Here is a 23,908-nt window from a genome sequence, read left to right as displayed (position 1 = left end):
CAAGTTTTGTTCCTTAAGAATAAGCTTAAGGAAATTAAGAAGGGCAAAGATGAGAATATGCAAGCCTACTTCTTAAGGATCACCAAGATCAAGAATGATCTCCTATCGATTGGGGAATTCATTCCTGACAGGGAACTAACCATTACAACTCTTGGAGGGCTCCCATCCGAATGGTATGTATTTAGAACCACCCTTCTCAACAATAATGTAATTCCAGGATTTGAGGAACTGATGGCGAGATGCATTCAAGAAGAGACAAGGATGGAAGAGCGGGAAATGCATGCATTTAGAGGCAATCCCGCTGCTTTCTCCTCTCATGCTAAAAGGAGAAATAATTCCGGGTCAAAATCTAAGGGAACGGTTGGACCAAAAGGTGGAAGGAAAGAAAGATGTTTCATTTGCAACAAAATTGGCCACTATGCAAGGGAGTGTCCTGATAGAAAGGACACATCTCATGACGATGATCAAAATCACTCTAGAGGCAATTCCAACAACAATCAGAGGAAGGGCAGGTTCAATGGCAAAGGAAAGAGGAATGTCGGAAATCAAGGAAGTGGTCGACTCTCCAAGAAGGCAAGAAACTCCAGGTATGAATCTAATGTTGTTAACAATAAGCAAGATGAATATTATATGATATCGGCCCTCTCTACTACTCCTCCGAACTCGTTGGGTAATTGGCTTATTGATAGCGGTGCCTCAAGGCACTCCACTGTTACAAAAAAGCTCTCTCTAATCTAATAGAGAAGGAGACCAACCTAGAAATTATTCTTAAAGACAACTCCAAATATCTCGTGAAAGGCGTAGGGAATGTTTCCCTTCAATTGAATCAGGGTAACACAATTCATTTGCAAGAAGTTCTATATGTACCTGATCTCAAGAAGAACCTGGTGTCCATTTCGGCAATGGAAGACAAAGGCTACAAGGTGGCCTTCATCGATGGCAAGGTACGTGTATGGAAAAAGAATTTTAAAGATGCTTTCACTCTTGGGTTTCAAGTTGACTCTTTATATCAAGTCGGAGGAAGTCCGTTGGGTGTCATGTCTTGTGACACATCTCTTCAGTCCAAACTATGGCACTGGAGGTTTGCTCACCTTCATTATAAAGCTCTACCCGATGTGAGACAAATGGTGACAAGGATGCCCGAGTTTAAAGTAGAGCAAGAAGGTGTATGTCCAGGGTGTGCCGAAGGAAAATTCAAAACGGGACCATTCCCCTCAAGCCATAGCAAGACCTCCGGTATATTGCAATTGGTTCACTCTGACATATCTGGTATGATGCCTGTGAACTCCTTGGGAGGATATTTATATTACCTCACTTTTACAAATGATTATTCTCGCAAGACTTGGATATACTTCTTGAAAAAGAAGGATGAAGTGTTCTCCTGGTTCCGTCACTTCAAAGCCTTGATCGAGAATCAAACTGAGAAGAAGATCAAGATCTTAAGGACTGATAATGGGACCGAGTATGAATCCAATAAGTTCCATGACTTTTGCAAAGAAGCTGGCATTAAGTGGGAGACCACAACACCATAGACTCCTTAGCCGAATGGTGTGGCAGAAAGGAAGAACCGTACAATTTTGGAAGTTGTTCGTTCCATGCTCCATGATCAAAGTCTTCCAAAGTTTCTATGGGCCGAAACTGCAAATACCGTCGTATATGTTCAAAATTGATGCCCTCATCAAGCATTGGATTCTAAGACTCTCGAAGAGATGTTCACTGGTAAGAAACCTGATGTATCTCATTTTAGAATTTTTGGAAGTCTTGTTTATTTTCATGTGCCGAAAGAGAAAAGGAATAAATTGGGTGCATCTGGAAAGAAGGGAATCTTCGTGGGCTATAGCGAAAATACTAAGGGCTATAGAATCTATGTGGTTGGTCAAAGGGAAGTCTTGATTAGTCATGATGTCACCTTTGACGAAGATATGGCTCTTAGCAAAGTTGACAATCTTCCTATACTAAGGAAATCTGGAGAAGCTGACACCAGCAAATTGGAGGAAAAGCAAGATGAAACGATGCTCGAAGTGGAAGAACCTATGGACCCTATTGATCCCCCTCCGCAAGAGCCTTCCTCTTCTAGGAAGAGGCCCTCATGGCTTAGGGGGGCACTTGATGATGCTAAAGGACACATTGCCCCCAGAGGGACTTTCCGGGAAAGTAAGAAGCTGACCAGGTATCATGGATACTTTACCATTATGAGCACGATCATTCAAAATGAGCCCTCATCTTTTGCAGAAGCCGTGAAGCATCAAGTATGGAAGGATGTTATGACTGAGGAATACGAGTCCATCATGAAGAACGATATCTGGGATGTGGTCCCTAAACCCCTGGACAAAACTGTTGTCACTTCGAAATGGCTTTACAAGATAAAGCATGGAGCTGATGGAAGTGCTGAAAAGTATAAGGCTCGTTTTGTCGCTCGTGGCTTCTCTCAAAAGGAAGGTATAGACTATGACGAGATATTTGCACCTGTTGCCCGATACACCACCATCCGCTCAATCATATCCCTTACTGCTTCGCAAGGATGGAACCTACATCAGATGGATGTCAAGACCGCATTCTTGCATGGTTCGATCAAAGAGGAAGTCTATGTGGAACAACCCGAAGGATTTGAGATTCATGATCGAGAATCTCACGTGTGCAGGTTGAAGAAAGCCCTCTATGGGCTGAAGCAAGCACCCCGAGCTTGGTATGAGAGGATCGATAGCTACTTGATGAAGTTGGGATTCACTAGGAGTGAAGCTGACCCTAACCTTTACTTTAAGGTTGAAGATGATAAACCTCTCATACTAGTGTTGTACGTTGACGACCACTTTTTGATAGGTGCAAACCCTCTCATTCACAAATGCAAGAGGGAGTTGGCTTTCGAGTTTGAGATGAAGGACCTAGGGCTGATGCATTATTTCCTAGGACTGGAAGTCTGGCAGAAGCCAAGGGAGATTTTCCTATCTTAAGAAAAATATGTGGTGAAGATATTGGAGAAATTCAGTATGGTGGACTGCAAGCTCGTGACTACCTCGATGGAGCTTGACTTCAAGAAGTTAAGCGGTAGTGTTGTCGGACCTGTTTTGCAAAATGCTACCGAGTATCGTCAACTCATCGGAGCATTGGTGTTCTTGGTGAACTCCCGTCCGATTATATGTTTTGCAGTCAACACGTTGAGTCAACATATGGTTGAGCCTCACCACACACATTGGATTGGTGCCAAGAATCTGTTGAGATATCTGCGTGGCACAATCACTCATGGGTTGAGATACATTGTTGGAGATGTGAGACTACATGGATATACCGATGCTGATTGGGCAGGCAATGTGGTGGACCGAAAGAGCACTTCCGGGTGTTGTTTCTCTTTGGGATCTGCCTCGATATCCTGCATGAGTAGGAAGCAGAAGTCGATGGCTTTGAGCATCACTGAGGCAGAGTACATTGTTGTGAGTATGGCCTCTTGTGAGGTTGTCTGGTTGCGGAAGCTGTTCAATGAGTTGTTTGGATTTACATTGGATACTACCGTGATCCTGTGTGACAACCAGAGTGGGATTCGTTTATCAGGGAATCTCGTATTTCATGATCGCTCCAAACGTATCGATATCAGGTACCACTTTATCTAGGATATGGTACAGCGGGGAGCAATAAGGCTCCAACATATCAGTACAGATGATTAGGTCGTCGGCATTCTGACGAAGCCACTGGGAAAGGTCAAATTCTTGACTTTCTGAGAATGACTTGGAGTCGTTGAGAGACCCTCTTATGAGGGTCCTGCATGATGCATGCATTGAGCTCTGGGAGCTCCAAGGGGCGACTTTGGGACAGGATGAGTGGTTCTCACATCCTACCCATGCAGTTTGGGACTCATGGGAAGTACCTCTCATCTGGACAATGAGCAGGGAAATGGGGTTAGGGACCATAGTAGTACTATCGATGGATGCATCATTGTATCTACCGTACTCCCTATGCTAGGATGACCTCCATTGATCTGGGATCAGTTAGAGTGGTTTGAGACACTCTTTTGGCACTGACCTGGGATCAGTAAGAGTGGTATGACGCACTCTCTAGGACTGACTTCGGGTCAGTGGAGGATGGTATGATACATCCTAGATCATTCCTTCTTCTTCATAGTTCAGCAGAGGAGAGCAGAGCCGAGCAGTGCAGGGCAGTGCATTTGATCGCAAAGATAGTACCGACAGTCAGATGGAGTTCTCCCTAGTTGAGAGGGAGTGTTAAAATTCGCAACTAGGGCCAAACTCCATGTGGGTCATCTTATTCATGGCAGCGGATATTTTTCTTGGATTCCTCTCGTCAAGAAGTGTAGGATTGATCTAACGATCATCCGATTCCAACAAGTATTTATGGAGATATGAATTTATTTGTATTTACTTGACAAATTGTCAAGGTCGGCTAGCAGCTAAATATGTGGCACACATGCTCAACGTTTCATATAAATACAAGATAGATTGAGGCATTATTCACTCATCTCATCTCTCACATTCTTCACTCTACTTTGTTGATTGGGTTTACACACAAGGACCAGCTCACACGTGGGAAGAAGGAGGTCGCAGAAGGACAAGGAAGGAGGACGCAAAAGGACGTAGTAAAGAGGATGCAGAAGGACGCAGGAAAGAGGACGCAGAAGCTGCAGATGGTATCTTTGACTAGCGTTGACCAGCATGGACTTTCTAGGGTTGCGGTTTTGGTGTCGTTGTCTCTCCTAATTGGATGGATACCTTGAGGAGCCTAAGGGCAGAGGTCAGAAGTTTTAAGGCAGACAACGAACGATTGATAAGAGCTCAAAAGAAGCAAGCTGAAATCAATCCAATTATCTTGCAAAGCCTCTCGAATTTACAAAGACAAAATCAGCATGAGTTGGAAACTAGTCACAGGGGCAAGAGAAGCCTTCCGGAATCAGAAGAGAAAACAAATGGACCAAATGGTGGCAGGTCCAAGAAGAGGTATAAGCAGGAGACTGAAGACACTGTGAAGGGAAACGTACCACTAAGTATCCTAGAAGGAAGAACCAGCACTTATGTGAATCAATTTGGTGGATATTCTAGCTCTACTACCAGGAGGCACCATCATCACTCTCATCATCATCATTAGAGAAGGAGAGAGAGAGATTATATGCTAGAGGAATTTAATAATGCCACGCCGCCCACATTTGATGGAGATATGAAGAAATTTGAAGATGCAAAAGCCTGGTTGCATGGCATGAAGAAATTTTTCGAAATCCAGGATTATTTTGAAAACATGAAAACCAAGATTGCCACCTACAGCTTGAAGGGGAAGGCAAACGTATGGTGGGAAGATCGGAAGAATGTCAAAGGTATCATTGAAGAGGAGTTGGTCTGTTGTGAATTTGAAATGCTCTTCAAAAATCAGTGTTTATCAGAGCGATACTATGACAGCAGAGCAAAAGAATTCTATGAACTTAAGATGGGACAACTGACGAACAATGAGTATGTCACCAAGTTTCTGGAATTGTTAAGATATGTGCCATATCTTCGAGATGAGAAGGCCAAGATTCAAAGGTTCATCAGTGGGTTGCCTATGATATTCAAAGACCGAATATAACTGTTGGAATCTCAAACCTTAATTGCCACTCAGAAACTGAAATATTGCTAAGAGCAGGCAAAGTGTAGGCCGAAGATCAAAGTTGACTGGAGAGCAAAGAGTTGTTGAGAAATCAATAGGGCTATAATTAGGATGATTTCTCTTATACTTGAAAACTACTTATGATGTATTTTTACTTTTTCTTGATTATTAGCTTCTTCACTTATTATTATGTTGTTCTTATCATCAAATAGCTACCAAAAACATGAAGATCAATCGTACACAAGAACACAAGATGTAGGTTGCAAGCCAAGCCCAAAACCTCTCCTCTTGAGAGGAAAACCCACAAATATCCTCTTTTTATAGATTCTTCAAATGACAAATTTCAAGACCTCTAGACCAAGACCAAGCAAGACCTTCTTGATGATGTGCTTATTCTATCCAAGTCAAACCCAGTCAAATCTCTTCCAGCTACACAATTTCAAAACCCAACTATAGAATCTCGGCCTCCACTGTAGGTTTGAAATTTTCAGCCCCTGCGACAGTTGTTGCGTCCACACATGTGAGTGAAATTAGGGCTTCCAAGGCTTCCTTGCTCCTTCGCTTGGGTTGCTTCTCCTTCTAGGGCTAGTAGGTGACCTAAAAGTCCTTTTTTCGACCTTCTTTCTGCAACTTGACAATTTCGACCTTGTAGCTGCAAAACCCTAGCCTTATCTTCAAACATGTGAGAGAGAGAGAGAGAGAATTAACCCACAAACTTCGTCCTTCTTCCTTCTATCCTTCTTCGCTTGCCTTTCTTCTGCCTCTTCTTCACTTGGATGATGAGGAATGAGTGAGTGTCCATAAGAGGTCGAGTTCTCTCCTATATATAGGCTTTCAAGGAGGACAACATGCCCTAATGAGATCGACTTCTTCGAGGGGTATTTTGACACTTTAAATACAAAAAATATTATTTTGACATGTTACAATATGCCAAATGGGGTCTTCTCATATGACAATGACTCCATGACAAACCCTAGAAGCACTCAACGGGTGCTTTGTTAAATTTACATCAGTTTGTTCTGTGTTACTATTGCTTCAGCAATATCCAATAGCATCCAATTTAACAATTTCCACTTCTTCAATTTAACCAATGATAGTAGAGCAATAGTAGATAGAATAAAGAAAAACCCCACTACGGGGAAAACCCTTGTGAATCTTCTTCTATTAGATTGTCTTCAAAAGTTCAGCAAAGAGAGTACATCATCCAAGAGTCAAAGTCAAACTTTGACTAGCCAATATCCAATATCAAAACAACTATCCAAACCAGAGACAAAGAGATGAAGTCAACAAAGGTCAAATTTGATCTCCCTGTAGTCTGCCCAAGTCAATAGCAGCGCACTCGGCCCTAACCAGTCTACAGTCAACAATCAACATAGTCCTTTAGGAGCTCGGTTTACTTCAATCAAACTCAGCCTTAATTGTTGGTCAAAATCTTCCCAAAACAGTCCTCAAAACCTCAATCAAACTCAGTCAAAAGAGGTTGAAAGTTCAATCAAACTCGGCCTTAAATGTTGGTCAAAATCTTCCCAAAACAGTGCTCAAAACCTCAGTCAAACTCGGTCAAGAGGTTGAAAGTCTGATGTCACAGTCTGCAATTTTCTGCGATCAAACCAGAAATTCACACCAATCAAAATGCTCAAAATTTCTCGTTTTGTGTGCCGTACAATGTGGCCTATAAAAATCTAACTTTTCCACCCCAAAACGCAATCAAATGAGGTCAACTTCACCTTGGTCAACGCCCTGCAACTCGGCCAAATCAAAAGTGTCTTTTGTCCTTCGCACGTGTGAGAGCAGTCCATCGAAATCTGAGTAGTACGAACCAACAGAAAGAAGAGAGAGAAGATATGTTGTGTGATGATGAAGTGCCAAATGAGGATGAAGGTCTCTTGTATTTATATGAATCGATGAGGGTGAAAAGACATGTCGTTTGGGCTTCATGAGCTTACATGATGTTGAAGCCGACCTTGATAATTTGCACATTAATGGGTTTTAATTCAAAAACACACTTCTCCTTGTTCGATTTGAGTGATCCTTCGGTCGATTTTGGTCCTCTCAAAAAGAGGAATTTAATGCAACAATTATCTCCAACAAATGAGTTGTCCAAAGTGGAATTTGATCCTAGTTGCATGATTTAACATGCTTAACCTCTAAATTAAATGACCTTGAGCATGAAACCCATGCTACAAAAAATAACAATAATAATTTTTCTTTCTTTTTACAATATACAAGAATGAAGAGTACATTTCATATTTATGAAGACCGAACCTTGTTACATATTTCAACAAGAGAAACACTGGAAATAAAAAGAAATGGGCTAAGAAAATCATGGCAGTAAAGTAAGGCATACTCCCAGATAAAGCAAATTGATCTCAGCCGAAAATTGGTCTGGTTTCCAAAGGCAATGCACACCAGCCCACAGCCCACAGTCGAGACAACAGAGCAATTGAAATGTTGGATGTTTGGTGAAAAGCACCATAAAAGAGACTGCCAACATCAAAGGAACATGGGGCCTAAGATTTAAAGTGCCCAAGAAGCTCATACAATGGAGGCGTAGCTCAGAGCTTGCCCAAAATTTATGCAGTCATGGACAATCGCCAAGCAAACCACCAAGCATCCATCACCGAAATGGAAGGTAAGTTGTGTGATCAATTTATTTTCATTTTAATTGACTCTGGTTCTAACTACAACTATGTCAGCCCAAAGCTTGTGGAAAGATGCAAATTGACTAAGGAATTGCACACAGAGCCATGGTTAGTTCAATTGGCAACCGGGACAAAGAGAAAAGTCAATCATTGGGTGAAAATGCGTGCATTTGAACTCAGTGGCATGCAACAACAACACATTTAAATTTGTTGGCATTGGGTGAGTATAGCATAATATTGGGCATGGATTGGTTGTACATGCATAGAACCAAAGTGGATTGTTTTGAAAAAGCAATTGAATGCTTGGATGATGCTGGGAAAAGGAAAATATTACAAGGCAAAAAAAACCAATTTCAATTAGACTAATCACAGCAATGCAGGCTAAACGCGGTTGTCAGAAGGGTTGTAAATTATTTGTGTAAATATCCAGTGATAAGGAAGCTGGTGACAGCGTTGGGCAAGAAAAATTGAAATATTGAAAAAATATTCAGCGCTTCAGCAATATAAGGATGTGTTTCCCACAAATATAGTTGGTTTACCTCGTCATAGGGAAGTCAATTTCTCTATTGAATTGGTGCCTGGAGCAGCACTAGCATCCAAAGAACCATGTCGAATGAGTACGTCGGAGCTACTGGAGTTAAAATTGCAGTTGAAAGACATGCTTAATAAAGGCTACATACGGCCAAGTGTTTCATCTTGTGGAGCCCCAAGATTATTTGTGAAGAAGGATGGGACGGTTCCACTATGTATTGATTACAAACAGTTAAATAAAGTAACCATCGGTATCTGTTGCCACGAATTGATGACTTGTTTGACCAACTAAGGGGAGCAGCAGTGTTCTCCAAGATCGATTTAAGGTTTGGGTATCATCAGGTGCGCATCAAAGAAGAAGATATCCATAAAATTGCTTTCAGGACAAGATACGGGCACTACGAACTTGTAGTGGTACCCTTCGTACTTACTGATGCACCTGCAACCTTTATGTGCCTTATAAACAATGTATTGCACCCTTATTTGGATAAGTTTGTCATAGTCTTCGTGGATGACATTTTGGTTTATTCAAGGACCAAGGAGGAGCACAAAGAGCATTTGGCAGCAGTATTGCAATTGCTAAGAAAGCATAAGCTTTATGCAAAGCTTAGTAAATGCAATTTCTTCCAATCACAAATTCATTACTTGGGGCATATTGTCTCAAGGGAGAGAGTAGCAGTTGACCCAAAGAAGATTAAGGCTATCATGGAATGGCCAACACCAAAGAATGTGAATGAGGTCAGATCATTCATGGGATTAACAAGCTACTACAGGAGATTCATCAAGAACTTCTCCAAGATAGGCCACCCCATTACATCCTTGCAAAGGAAAGGAAAGAGGTTTGAGTGGACAGTTAAATGTGCAACAAAGCTTCAATCAATTAAAGCAGTTGCTAAGTAATGCACCCGTGTTGAGGATTGTAAATCCGGATAAAGATTTTGTAGTATGCAAAGATGCCTACAAGGAAGGACTCGGTGGAGTCTTGATGCAGGAAGGTCAAGTGGTTTGCTATGAGTCGCAGAAATTAAATGGGCATGAGGTAAATTATGTGACTCGTGATCTAGAGTTAGTTGTCATTATTCATGCATTGAAGATGTGGAGCCATTATCTCATCAGCAGAAAATTCACACCCATGACAGATCATGGTGAGCTCAAATATTTATTTGATCAACCTACGTTGAACACAAGACGAGCTAGGTGGTTGGCTACACTTAGCGAGTTTGACTGTGAAATTAGTTATCAAAGGCAAGGAAAATAGGGTTGTTGATGCACTTAGTAGAAGGATTCGATTGAATCACCGGGAAGTTATAAGCTCTTATGAAGTGGACCTGGTGAAAAGGGTCAAAAATGCAGGACAACATCACGAAAAATATCAACAAGTGAAGGAAAAATTACAACAAGAAGGTGAGGATGAGGAGTATCATCTCACAACTGATGGCTTAGTTAGATTCAAGAACAGAATCTACGTACCAAATAATGATGATTTGAAGAGGCTTATAATGAAGGAGTTTCATGAGAAACCATATTCCGGCCATCCAGGATATCAAAAGACTCTCACGGCCATCAAAAGGTTTTATTATTGGCCTAATTTAAAGAGGGAAGTGGTTGATTTTGTTGCTAAATGCATAACATGCCAGCAAGTGAGAGTTGAATGCAAACACCCAACAGGTTTATTACAGCCCATTCCCATTCCAGAATGGAAGTGGGAAGTAATCTCTATGGATTTCATTACAGGATTATTGAGAACCTCCAGGCAGCATGATGCCATTATGGTGGTGATTGACAAGTTGAGCAAGGTGGCTCATTTTGTGGCGGTCAAATCCACCAACTCAGCAAGTGAGGTAGCTCAGATTTTTATAAAGGAAATCGTGAGGTTGCATGGAACCCCCAAGAAGATTATCTCAAATAGAGATGCCAAGTTCACTTCCAAGTTTTGGAAGGAGCTATTTACAGGTTTGGGGACTGAATTAGCCTTCAATACAACCTATCATCCATAAACGAATGGGCAAATAGAGAGGACAAATAGAATCCTTGAAGACATGTTGAGGATGTATGTGATGCACCAACCCAAGAAGTGGGAAGAATATCTTCCTCTTGTAGAATTTGCATACAACAATGGGTACCAAAAATCCATAAAAATGAGCCCATTTGAGGCACTATATGGAAGGAGTTACAATACACCTATCAGTTCAAGTGATTCGTCGAACAAGATCCTTATTGGGCCTGATATGTTAAAAGAAATGGAGCAAAAAATGCAGGTCATTAAACAAAATTTGAAGGTGGCACAGGCCATGCAGAAAAGCTATGCAGATCAACATAGGGTACACAAAGAGTTCCAAGTCGGGGAACATGTCTATTTGTGGATTAAACCCAAGAAAAGTTCCTTAAAGAATGGGTCATGTGCCAAGCTAGCGACTCGGTTTTGTGGACCCTTTTAGATCCTTGAAAGGATCGAACGAGTGGCCTATAAGTTGGTCTTACCTCCATCAGTAAGAGTCCATGATGTTTTCCATGTTTCTTTGCTTAAAATAAATGTACGAGATTTGAATCATGTGATTGATTGCTCTGTGCTACAGGTGGAACCAAAGGGAGAGTTCCAGCCAGAGCCACTATCCATCCTAGATCGAAGGAGCATCATGCTCCGGAATCAAGCAATAGAGCAAGTCAAAGTGCATGGGAGGCATTCAGCTTGACGAAGCCACTTGGGAAATGGTTGATTCAATGAGAGCAGCATATCCTTTTTTGTTTGTTGGTTAAAGCAAATGTATATGAATTGCAAATGTGCAGAGCTATGTATATAAAGCTCCATAAAGAGTATGTGTTTGTTTGAAGCATGTCTTTTGTATTGCATGTGGACACAGAACACTGAGGATGGTGTTCCCCCAAGGGGGGGGGGGGGGGGGGGTTGTAACAGCCCAATTGCTCAGCCCCATGTATGCAATGTAAATACTTTTATAAAAGAAATATGGGCCGAGTATGGGACACAGATTCCAAAGACTAAGGAGGGTAATTGTTGGGATTTAATTGCTATGACAGCCAAGGAGGCTGGTAGGTATGCTTTCTAATTAAGTTGGACCATACAATTAAAGAGGAGGTTGGACATGAGGACAGGGGCAATGCTTCCTTGGAGGAAAAATGCAAGCAAAAGAGGACAAAAATAAATGGCATGACAGCATTGTTGAGGAGATGATGCCCAGAGCATGCATTCGCAAGAGGACCGTTGGATTGCAGACATTAGACAAGGGAGTGGGGAGACGTGGCACAATCCCACAGGCCAAGAAGATCCTACAACACTTGTCGGATAGCAGGTGAAAAACCACCGTGGACGAAAGGGGAGAACACAATTAGAATTGCAGGAAATGGGCAGGAGTGTGAGAGGAAGGAGGAACACAGTTGAACAAGGCAGCAGCACTGAACTTGGAAGAGCAGCTTGACAAAGGAGAGAATGCAGAGGAAAGGCAAAAGGAGCAAGAGACTACAACTATCTACGGTTGGGTGGAGAGTCATTGTCCCAGACTCAGTTACCCCAAGATTTACAAGATAAGTGTTTCTTATGTATGTTTCCCTGTAATGAATGTGTGATGCACTTCTGGTTGGAAATGGTGTTGTTGTGCAAAATACATGACTATTCTACTATTGTTACACAATTGACTAACATATTGTGCAATGTTTAAAGGCATTGGAATGGCCTATAAGAATCTTGATTTAATTGCAGCAATATTTAGCGTGAGAACTTATTCTTATTACAGTATGATCCTTACAATGACAACAGTTTGCATTGACATAGTTTATGTTTCAATGAGATGATGTTGAGGATTTCATCCTCCTTTATTCTTATAAACCTGTGATCTCATATAAGAGACCGCTTCGAGCTCTCGATGATGCAAATCCTGATGATTGGGTCTGTACCTCCATTTTACTCAGATCCATACCAGTAGGTCTGTATTATGTGTTGTGTAAGGCGCATTTTCTCTAAATCCGAATGACTTGGACGTTCACTTTTGGTCCCACGATTTGTTACCAATGAATGCTCATATTAGAATCAGTGTGGAAAAAGTCTGCAAAAAATCCCGATTTAATCCTAAAAACGCGATTTTTTGAACTAAACGATTTAATCCCCCGACTTTTTGGCGACTTTTTCACAAAGGAAAAAATCGCAATTTTTTCCTTATACTCCCGATTTAATCGGGAGTCGACCCAAAAAGTCTTTCTCCCTTCCCAGGCCGCGGATAAAGAGGCCACAAAGGTGAAAAAACTATAAATTGAAGCTTCCATCCATGCATTTTCAAGTTATTGCATTGTATTGTTTGTCATACTTCTTGCGAGCATAGAAGTCTCATTTGTAATCTGTTAGTTTTGAGGTTAAGATATATTTTTGTTTTCCAAGGAAAAACAAATCTTTATACTTCATATTTCTAGTTAGAAAGAAAAGTATACATTGGCTAAGCCTCCAGGCTTTCAGTGATCCAGACTCTAATAGCCATTGCCCCTTCAAAAGATTACAAAAGTACCAAAAGGATAGGCATACAACAGTCTTCCGTAGAAAGAAACCCACACCATCAAAAACATTGTTATAGTTGTTGAATGCTTCCAGGAGAAACAACAAAGAGGAGGCCATGAAGATCAAATAGCAACAACCTGTCCAGAAAAACAAAACCAGTGCCTCAAAAAAGAACCCATTTTTCAGACAGGAACAAAGTACCTATGAAATCTTGTGATAGCAAAGATCCTTCCTGCAATGAGATCACGTTTTGAAAGGGAATCTTCTTTAGTGGTGAATTCCCTGTAAATGTGGGGAAAGGTTATGTATCAAAAGTGGATTTTACCTCCAAGAGTTTTTGAATATTAGATGCCAAGGCTAGGTTAATAATCTGACATCTACTGTTTTCTCAGAAAATAAGCAGCTTGGATTCACCAAGCGTTAATTTTCACATCTATTGTGATACTCACTGTTAATTTTCATTGGACCTACCACCTGACACCTTATTACCCACGCAGATTACAATCTACTAAATAAATGCATGACTTATTTCTTAATACAATTATCGGAAACAAAAATTAAAAGGGGAAGAGGATCTCAGTGACTGATTACTTGATGACTTTTAGATGACTCATGATATACATTTATTATATTTTTTGCTGATATTTTGACTCTTGAGAGTTGAGACTCGGACAGGACTCAAAATTCAGGGGTTGATTCACTATTTTGATATGTGATGTAGCATTAGACTTCATATACATATTATATATTAGCTTTCTTTACATGTTTATGTGGAAATGCATTTATTTGATGTTATGGATACTCTAGATGTTAAAAAAAAAAGAAAAAAGAATAATTTTGTGTTTTTTTATTTTTGCCGACTTTTTTCCGACTTTTTCAAAAAACTCCCGACTTTGACGAGTTTTTCAACTTTTGGACCCTTGCCGAATTAATCCCGACTTTGACGAGTTTTTCAACTTTTGGACCCTTGCCGAATTAATCCCGACTTCGACTTTTTCCACATTGATTAGAATACGTTCCAGAAATGCAACTATTTCGAACATGCAATTTTCTACAAGACGAGTTCACAGGGTTCTTCAAAGCTCGACTTTGTCCATAATCCAACTATGACTTGACTCCAAACAAATCCGCAGGTAGACTAACAATAGTCTGACCCAGACATAGAAAGGAAATACATTGCTCAGTATTATAATTCAGAAATCCACCTACCTTAAAAACTGCAGTCCGCTTCACAAAGATCCCAGTCTTTAAATTTCAGAGAGACACTCGACCTGCTTCAAGACTCCTTACAGAACTTAAGAAAGACTTCGGTGCTCCTATATGAAGAGAAACTTGTGCCAGAACCAGATAGAGAGAGAGAAAAGAAGCAAAAGATTTATCAACTAGGGTGGAATCTTGCACTACCAAAATTGATTGGAAGGAAGGGGTCTTAAAACCCTCAGAGCTCCAACTCAAGAAATCAAATGATTTGATCCACGAATGATGATGCCTCATTTAGTCTCAACCCTCTTTTATTTATAGATTTTCCAGGGGGCTTCAACAATGTGAGGGGGTGTGCATGCAACCCCTAACTTAGCCCTAGCCAACCCAATTTTTGCCCAATGTTGCCCCAACATAGGAAAAATTGGGGTTTTATCCCTTTAACAAGACTATAGCCTACAGGATTGGATAGGCTATTTCAATTTTCATCCCTCATTAATCTTCAAATTGGAGAGGACATTACACAATATTTCCTAGACAATATCTTTGTGCTAAACATTGAATCTAGAGTTTTATCCCCTTCTACTTTGATATCTTCACCCTATGCAATTCCTGAGGTAACAGATTATTTTTCTTCTTCATCTTCTTCTTCTTTTGTAAGACGATGGAGTAAGCCACTTTTACATTGTACTAATGGATAAAGCCATTTGCTTCTACGTTTACTATTGTTCTTTTGTAGTTTCTTTTTAGCTTTTAGGAGTCACCTTTGCACTTTTATCACTGCCACTTTTGAGTCCCTAGACCTACCTTTTAGTTATTTCTAGACAACAATAAGAGTATATTATCTTGTCTTATCTTTGGACTCTTCCAATGATATCATTAATGAAACAAGCATCTTCTTAATGGAAACCCATGAAACCCAAAAGAAATCACTATTCAACAACACAAGCTATTTGCCAATGTTGATCCACCTTAACCCTGGATCTATTAAGCACTAAGAGGGATCAAAAAGAATCTGATGCCTAAATTTCTTGATTCTTAAAATATTGGGGTTATTATGGTAACTATTTTTCCTATTGGTGTTATGTTAAATTACATATCTCATCCAAACTGAGCTGCAGAATGCACCTCACTTCTCTCAGCGCCACTAGATAAAGGCACTTTGACGATAAGTATGTTCTTGTCAAACATTTAGCACTAAGAGAAAACATTTGTTGTGGTTTCATCCTGTGGATGTCATCTCAACAATCATTTATAAATATTTTGACTACTGATAAACAAAGAAAAGTAAAAGCATTAATAACTGCTCCACATGCAATGACTGGTGAGTCAAATATCTACATCAAAAGACATGCTGTAAATAGCATCACAAGGAAACACTTGACACCGGCAATTAATTAAGTTGGATTGACTTTGACAGATACATGTGGAGTTAATTGATCTACTTTTAATAAGTATCGTTTTACTTCAAGATATTTTGCCGGTGTTAATTAAGCAAACATAAGTTCTTGATTCAAAATCAAATTTTAAAACACACAGAAGAAACCAAATATCAAACAACTTCAAATTCTTACCTGAGGGTCCCCCGCGTACTATAGCACCACCAAACTCAGCCTCACCAGAAACATTTCGACTGCAGGCCTGAACTGGGGGCAAAGCATAAGAAACAATCGAAACAGGCACAGAAATTAATTGGACAGACATCTTAAAAGAACGCGATCAAATAATAGAAAGGGAAAATGCATTCTATTGGTCACTGCATAAGTACCCAATAAATGTACAAAATGTTTTCATACTGAAAACCATTTTGAAGCCATATATGATTATGACTTCATTCTGTTTTAAGTTTTCTTATTTAATCATTGCAGAAGAACAATCTAGTAGTTCCAGGCTGGAGTGAAGATTACTGGAATAAAATGTCAAACCAAGGGATAATCTTTTAATCAAAAAATAGGCAATCATATCCAGAAACCCAAATGATACCACATTGGTGCTCTTTCAAATTTCAATAAATAACCTCCATGGAAATTAGCAATAGACCAATCGGAGAGGCAAGAACACTAGAGCAAATTCAGCAATCAAGTGCAGAATGCATTGTGGATCCTGATCCTAGGGTCAAGCCAGTGGTGAAAAATCTTTAAATAGCTCATGTCTAAAAAAAATATTCCTAAAGATTTCAGTGTAACTGGAATCACATATATTCCACAAACAGTTCAAAAAAAACACAGTTTTATATGCACAACAGGGGGGTGGCAGTTACGCTCTCAACCTCACTCTACCTTATCCAATGAAAGTAGTGTAACAAAACATCAAAACGCAAAAAGAAAGAAAAAACCTAGGAATATAAATCCATCACGTCATTTACTTGGTCATTCATTTTCACTCGTAGTCTCCAATCCATGGCAATCCACAAAGAGCACTTCTGTCATTTATCTTCTATGTGTTATAACATCATGATTTATGAACTAAATTCTTCAGAAAATTGTTCATGGTGTAGTTTTGCATCAGCAAGCTTTTGAAGATTTCATTTCCTAATCGCCATCTAATACCCCAAAAAAATTGCCTAGATGGTTATCTTATTATTTTTTACATCCAAGAGGAAGCAATGTATTTGGAAAGAGAGTTCTAATTGTATCAATACCTTCTCTAGAACTCCCAACTAAATAGGATGTAACTAAACAGGATATGCATTCAGAATTAAGCAGATTATTTTCCTATTTAAGCTACAGAAAGATAACAAACTAACCCATGATTCACCAGTGTTGCAAAGATTGGACTTGGAAATAACTAGGAAGAGTCAAGAAATTGGACTCAGGGAAAAATTGGGAAAAAAACAGACTGATTCCATTAAAAACCAACAAGCAAAACTTCAGGTTTTGTAAGAGATTTTGCACTACATGAGAATTTTCATGCTGCAGGCAATTTTCTCATGACACGTGCAGTTTTCTATTTTTTTCTTAAATAGTCACAATTTTTTTATTCCAAATTCTTCTTTGGGAACTAACCCAGGGAATTTTAAAAATCAATAAATCAGCCATTTTTGCAAACATGATTTCACGATTGTTCTTAACCCCCCAATAAATGACTTGTGCCCATAATTTACACCAACCTGGATGATCAAAGTTTGTAAAATACAAAAATGAGTCATTTTATTATCATGAAAAATTTCCTCTAAATCAACATTAACAAACTAGATCATCTTACCTCGATATTGTGAATGCCAATTTTCCCATCAAAAGAAGATGTTGATAAAATTCCAGGTATCTTTGGTGACCACTGAACATCAAAATTCCAATTTGCCCCAGCCGGTAATTCACACACTATCTGCAAGTCAAATTAAGATGCATGTGCAAATAAGACATTTCCAGCTTTTACTTTCATGTCATAAACATAAAGTATAAGAACAACAGTAAAGGGATATTCCACGAGACCAAACTAACCCCTTTTGACCAGTTAAACTTGCAAACTATTTACCAAGAGCAAGTAGATATGCCATACCTCCCCAGATCCAGTGTCCCAGCAAAGAGTGCGATTATCTTTTGCACAAGTTAGCAAGAACAAACTGTCGCTTGGGCACCATGACATAGCTATGACTCCTGAAAAACAAAACAAAGCAAGACCCATAAATCTTCAAAAACATTTACTATGAAAGTACAGGGAAATATGAAGGAATAAAAGGCCATATTAAAACCAAGAAGCATTCACACCATTCACTTCAGATATTCAAGATAGATAAGATAAGAAAAGGTTATACTATTGATACCACAGGTGACCAAAATTTGTCAATGGGACTAGAGAGTACAGCAAGCTACAATAGCAGTATGGGCCAAAATGGATAGAGAGATATGGATGAAATGAAAAGTAAAAAGTGAGTGATAGGGAATAAACCAAGATATAGAAATAAATGATATTAAAAGAGCAAATAATTAAACAATATGAGAACGCCAACAACCCAGCCAAGGGAATTGCAGAGGAAGAGAAATTTGTGTGTTATACGATACCGGGTGCAACAAACCACAATGCAAGGCATTGTGGGTAAACAACTAAGTTAGAGGGAAAAGGTAACATGAAATGAAGAAACAATTTAGATTATTATGATCACATAAAAAAAATAAAAATAAAAACCATGAGCAGCTACACCAATGTACAAATCAAATACACTGGACAAAGCAGAATGCAGCGAAAAAAAAGCTTAGTGATCTGCATCTGGCAGCATAAAATGTATCCATCAGAGGCAACAATTTGATGGGCTATACTGCTCACCTCTGCTATGCCCTACAAATTCCTTGTATGGAGAAATTGTGTTTCGCAAGTCCCAAGCCTGAGAAGAAATGAAAAATAAAGTTATGCATTACAAATTTAATTTCACTTGGACCATCCAGAAAAATAATGCAAACCAATCAACAAAAGTTGTCTGTACCCGTAAATTGGGTGAATTATCATCATCTGAGGCTACAATAAGCTGTGTTGAAGCATCAGGGTTCCACTGCAAAACAGAGCATCGTCTTCGAGTTGCGTCTGGAAAGCTGTTATCAGAAAAAGGATGGAAGTGTCAGTTCTTCAGAATTAAGAATTGAAGCAACCAAAATATTCACCAAACCTTGTATGCACATTAACAGCAGGCTGAAGGTTTTACTTAAGATTACAACTGATTAACAAGTGCATTACCTAATGATAGGTTTCTGGCGTCTTAAATCCCAAACCACTGCACATATTACACACCAAGTTCAAAAGTTTTATTAACATCCTATTGTAGGATACATGGGCTTTCTTTTAACTGATGCCTCATTGGGCAATCAACAAACAAATAATGTAGCAAATTTCAAGACAGATTGTGTCAAATACCAACATCCTCACCTGTTGTTCCACTATATGAAGTGGAAGCCAGTATATGCTGAACCTTCCGATTCCAAGCTAAAAAAGAAATTTCCCCTTGAGCACCTGATCCCACACCCTGCAGAAAAATGTTTACTATTAATCTCCTGAAATTACACATATACCAGTAAGCCTTCGACAACTGTTCACTTGGTGACAATTATCCAAATCTTATCATGGTACCAGCCCACACCTTCAATGGTGGAAAATGGGTTGGTGCTGCAGGATTTGCAAGATCCCATATACAAAGCTCCCCTTCCTCAGCTCCGGAGGCCAACAAATTTGTAGAATTTGTATTGAACTCCAGGCCACGAACCTGCAAACAATAATTTGAGAGAACTATTGTACCAGTCACAAATAAAATTGATAAAAAAAAATTACATCCCCAACAACGAATGAGTGAAGAAACAAAAAAAACCCACAGGTCCTGTGTGTTGTTCAAGCCGTGCAATAAGTGCATCTCCATTGTCCTCCGAACTGCAAGAAAAACACTCTTATCAATCAAGAGCAAAAAATGTACTATCCAGGTTTAAAGAGAACATCAAAAATAAAACAGAATTAAATCATCAATAAAATTTCAACATTATGAACACAACATCTAAACAGTACATATAGAAATTTTCATCTGCAAAGACATCACAACCAATGGAATTAACCGCAGGAAATTTCAGACAACTAGCAAAATAAAAGCAGAAATTGGTAAAAGAACCTCATAGATCATCAAAATTAGGAACTAAAAGATCTTTGAGTTTCAAAAAATAAACATTTTTTGTCATATTTCAGTAGAATGCACCTAATTAATCAGAAGAGAGTTAATTAAAGGCATTAGAATAATTAATCTTTGGTGTCAAACTTTGCACAGCTTTCAGAGTTACAACTCACACTTGGTCTTCGTAATTTTTTGTTCATTTTTTGTAATAACCATGCCCAACACTGCCGCGCAGCATTTCATCTTTCTCCAGGACTTGCTACACTAAACAAACTAATGCCCAATTTCCCTGTACATATTGCAATGTGACATTCATACAGTGCCTATATCGAATGGTTCTAAAGGATTCTACTTGAGAACACTAGTAGACCAATCCTTCTTATTATTCATTGGAGAGAGTTTGTTTCACATCGGTATATACCATGAACATCAAAGAGGAATGATAGGGCTGCAGGGCCAGGGTTAACAGACTCTGTAACTTTAGTACGTTTAACGTGTTCAAATTCTCATATCCCTCAGAGGATACGTTCCCATGACAAATTATGTTCTTGGTTCAACATATTTTTTTACACAAGCGTTTCTAAGGGCTTCTTCACTTTGGTAAATGCTATATTCAAGGTGCAACTTCTTTTGCTGCCCATTTTTATTTGCTCCTAAGCTTGGCCTCTTTCTGTACAGTCATTTGGGACCGTCCTCAATGACGGAAATGCAGAGATACCCGTTTTATCACAGCAAACAGATCAGCAAGCTTTTGAATGAAAACCAGATAACCCACTCTGTTGTGAACTTATAGAAACACATATTAGCTCTAAGATGAGGTAGTTTACTTTCAGACAACTGATTTAATTGAATAGGGACTGCAGCAGTATTTTTATCCTAGAACAAAATCCTTAACAAGGATATGGCATGTTCTTTTCTAGTAAGCTTGCAACTAAGCAGAGAGCACAAGGACAGCAATTGCAAGGAAGGGCACCTACAAAGGATACAGGCACATTTGAGCAATGTTCGAATCAGAGTAAGGATGCTACCACACCAACCCTGGGACTTCGACCTTTTGAAGCCGTATAGTACTTCATAAACCACCTTTCTCTTGTAATTGTAGTCACTTAGAAATTAAGAATCGATACGCTACACTCCAACTCAATGTAGAGCATGAGATCAATCCTTTAGAATAACAGTTTGATATATAATTTACAGTCAAGGAGAGATGAGACGACAATGAACACTGCAGTTTGTGTGGGCCTTCCAATATTTTAGCATTTTTAATAGTCAGATCAATAACAAGAAACTATGAATTATCATAACATAGTGAATCCATAGTTTGCTAAATTAATCCAGTGCATCAGGATGCACTGTGTAAAGCAATTAACTTTGGTGGATTGTTGAACGCTCGAATCCTTTGAGAAGCACACTTAGCAGAGTAATTAATTTGATCATATTGTGGAATCTCAAATCACATGAAAGGCATACTGAGCCTACATACTACTTGGTTGCAAGTAAAGGCAATTTGTTTAAAGTACATAATATAAAGTGCTCCGCATCAAGAACTGAATCACAATATACAGGATATAAAGGCAAATGTCAGTTTGCAGGAGCAAATTCTACTAAATTATGGGTTTTACATGACCAGGGAAGCAGATCGGATTTAGCAAAAAGATTGTAAAACCCAGTAAGACAGTAAAACCCAAACAAAATCTAGAAAGAACAAAAGCATGCATACTTGATAAGAGTAGCTGGATTCCAGATGTTGATGGTTCCATCAACTAGTCCACCGGCAATTATTCCGAAGGAGCCACCGGCGCTCCCCCACGAAAGCCGATTCAATCGTTCGTTGCTTGGGCATTCTCCGACGACGGGGAGCTCCGGATCGTCGGACTGGAAATCCAACTTGAAGATCTCTAAGTTGGCTAAGGAGCTGAATGACAAGTCGATGGCTCCGGCCATCGTACCCGCTGCCAACAGGGGCGCGTCGGGGGCAAACGCCACCGACGCGGATCGAGACGTGGATTTTATGGCAGCCATTTGTACACGATCTCACCTTCTTCTGCCCTAATTCACCTCGATCGCCACTGGATCTGACTGTGGAGATAGCAGTTCGACACTGAATAGCCACGAATTTTTTCAGGAAATTCAAGGCATGGATTTGGCGGAGGTTTATGCTTCAGAACAGAGCAGATCTGCGAGGGTTTGTCTGATGATTCAGACGAACGACGGATTCGAAGGATATAAAATGAAAAAATGACATATATTTATTTCCTAGCATACTTTTATCTTCTACTTGCCTTTCAGGCTTTTGCTAAAACGACCGATCGTGGTATGACTTAGAAATCATAAATTAGAGAAGCAATTAAGGAAGGTTATTCCAAAAGTCTAACAGTTCGTTTTTAATTATGAGGTTTTTATAAAATTTTATTGGTGTTAAAAGACAATTAAATTGATTTCATTGCTCTTTACATTGTTTTTATTTAAAGTGGGTATTTGCATTTTTTTTTAATTATGGTGAAGTGGTAATTTTTTGGATTAATATAGGGGAGATTGAGGTTCAACCCTGTGGCTACCTTATAACACCAAAAACATAGCGAACTTGCCCTTTGAGCCGAGATCATAGCAGGCCACATAATCAATGGGATTTGGATTTGAACCGCAGTCTTGTTGGTTTCACCAAGCCGAGATCATAGCAGGCCATATACTCAATGGGATTTGAACCGTAGTCTTGTTGGTTTCACCCAACCAGACTTACCGTTAAATCACATATCACTGTGTTGGGTCTTTGCATTGTTACTTTGCAAGGAAGTAAGGATCCTTGTGGCTAGTAATGTTAAAGGATCATGGAACTTTAGCTTAAAAATTATGATAATGATATTAATATTGTTTTGGAAATTTTTATGGGTCTATATGGCGTTTGTTATCTTATTTTATTTTTTAACAATGTGTTAATGTGGGGTTTATTAATAAATAAAGGTAAAGTGTTTTTAATTGAAATTGTTTTTTATTATATTGTGTAATATGAATTGAGTTTGTTTTGTTTCTGCATATTTCATTTTATTGAGAGGTGCTCTCTATGGAAGAGATGTTGTAATGTTATGTCATGTTATGTTACATTATCTAAATATTTCGACTCGGTCAAATTATCGTATTCTGGGTTTTGACAACCCATAGTATTCTTCTCTAATTTAGCCTATTTAAAGACATAAAATTCCAATTAATTTTCCTCTTTTTTGAAAGAGGTAGCATTATTTGAAGAGATTAGGTACATAAATCATTCCTCTAAGGATTCGTTTAGGTTATGGCCATACTTTTATTGGGAAAAGGGTTTGAAAAAATATTTAGAGGTAGATAAACTAAAAGATCATGTTTCGTAGTAAAATTGTTTCATTTAGGTTTTGGCCATACTTTTACTAGAAAAAAGGTTTGAAAATATATTTATAGGAAGGATAGTTTATATACTAGAGGTTGGAAAACCACAGTTTTAATCATTTTCATAGCATTTTGTCTAGAACTTTAATGCGTCAACATAAAACTATTGTATATTATTTGAATTTACTCAATATTTGTAGTTTTATTGTAGCTTATTGAAGATCTCCGACCGAGGATGGACTTTAAGTGATATTTGAAGAGATTAGGTACATAGATCGTTCCTTCTAATAAAATAAAGATTCGTTTAGGTTATGGCCATACTTTTATTGGAAGAAGGGTTTTAGAAAATATTTATAGGAGGGATATATAAACTAAGCTATTATGTTTTGTAGTAAAATTGTTTAAAAACAATGAGATTTGTTTAAGTTATGGCCATATTTTTATTGGAAAAAGAGTTTGAAATTTTATTTATAAGAAGGATATATAAACCGAGAAATCATATTTTGCAGG

General features: G+C 38.9%; 1 protein-coding gene across 1 annotated transcript in view; it reads right to left on the bottom strand.

Moving 5' to 3' along the window:
* The window catches only part of LOC149258602 (transducin family protein / WD-40 repeat family protein), a 64,289-nt gene extending 41,953 nt beyond the window's left edge, over positions 1 to 22,336 (bottom strand). Inside the window, exons 1-10 of the mRNA XM_089415558.1 lie at positions 21,762 to 22,336; positions 19,755 to 19,809; positions 19,526 to 19,648; positions 19,315 to 19,411; positions 19,126 to 19,162; positions 18,878 to 18,983; positions 18,721 to 18,778; positions 17,956 to 18,053; positions 17,662 to 17,781; positions 16,032 to 16,098 (exon numbers count right to left, since the gene is read on the bottom strand). Coding sequence (XP_089271684.1) covers positions 16,032 to 16,098; positions 17,662 to 17,781; positions 17,956 to 18,053; positions 18,721 to 18,778; positions 18,878 to 18,983; positions 19,126 to 19,162; positions 19,315 to 19,411; positions 19,526 to 19,648; positions 19,755 to 19,809; positions 21,762 to 22,063 — 1,063 coding nt within the window. The 5' untranslated portion in view covers positions 22,064 to 22,336. The remainder of the gene's footprint in view (positions 1 to 16,031; positions 16,099 to 17,661; positions 17,782 to 17,955; positions 18,054 to 18,720; positions 18,779 to 18,877; positions 18,984 to 19,125; positions 19,163 to 19,314; positions 19,412 to 19,525; positions 19,649 to 19,754; positions 19,810 to 21,761) is intronic.
* Between the last annotated feature and the right edge of the window lie 1,572 nt (positions 22,337 to 23,908).

This window comes from Pinus tabuliformis, chromosome 6 (assembly GCF_031772625.1).
Source record: "Pinus tabuliformis cultivar Carrire ecotype Pingquan chromosome 6, CPIR1, whole genome shotgun sequence".
In the NCBI taxonomy this organism is placed as follows: Eukaryota; Viridiplantae; Streptophyta; class Pinopsida; order Pinales; family Pinaceae; genus Pinus; species Pinus tabuliformis.
This window is presented reverse-complemented; position numbering and strand designations above follow the sequence as displayed.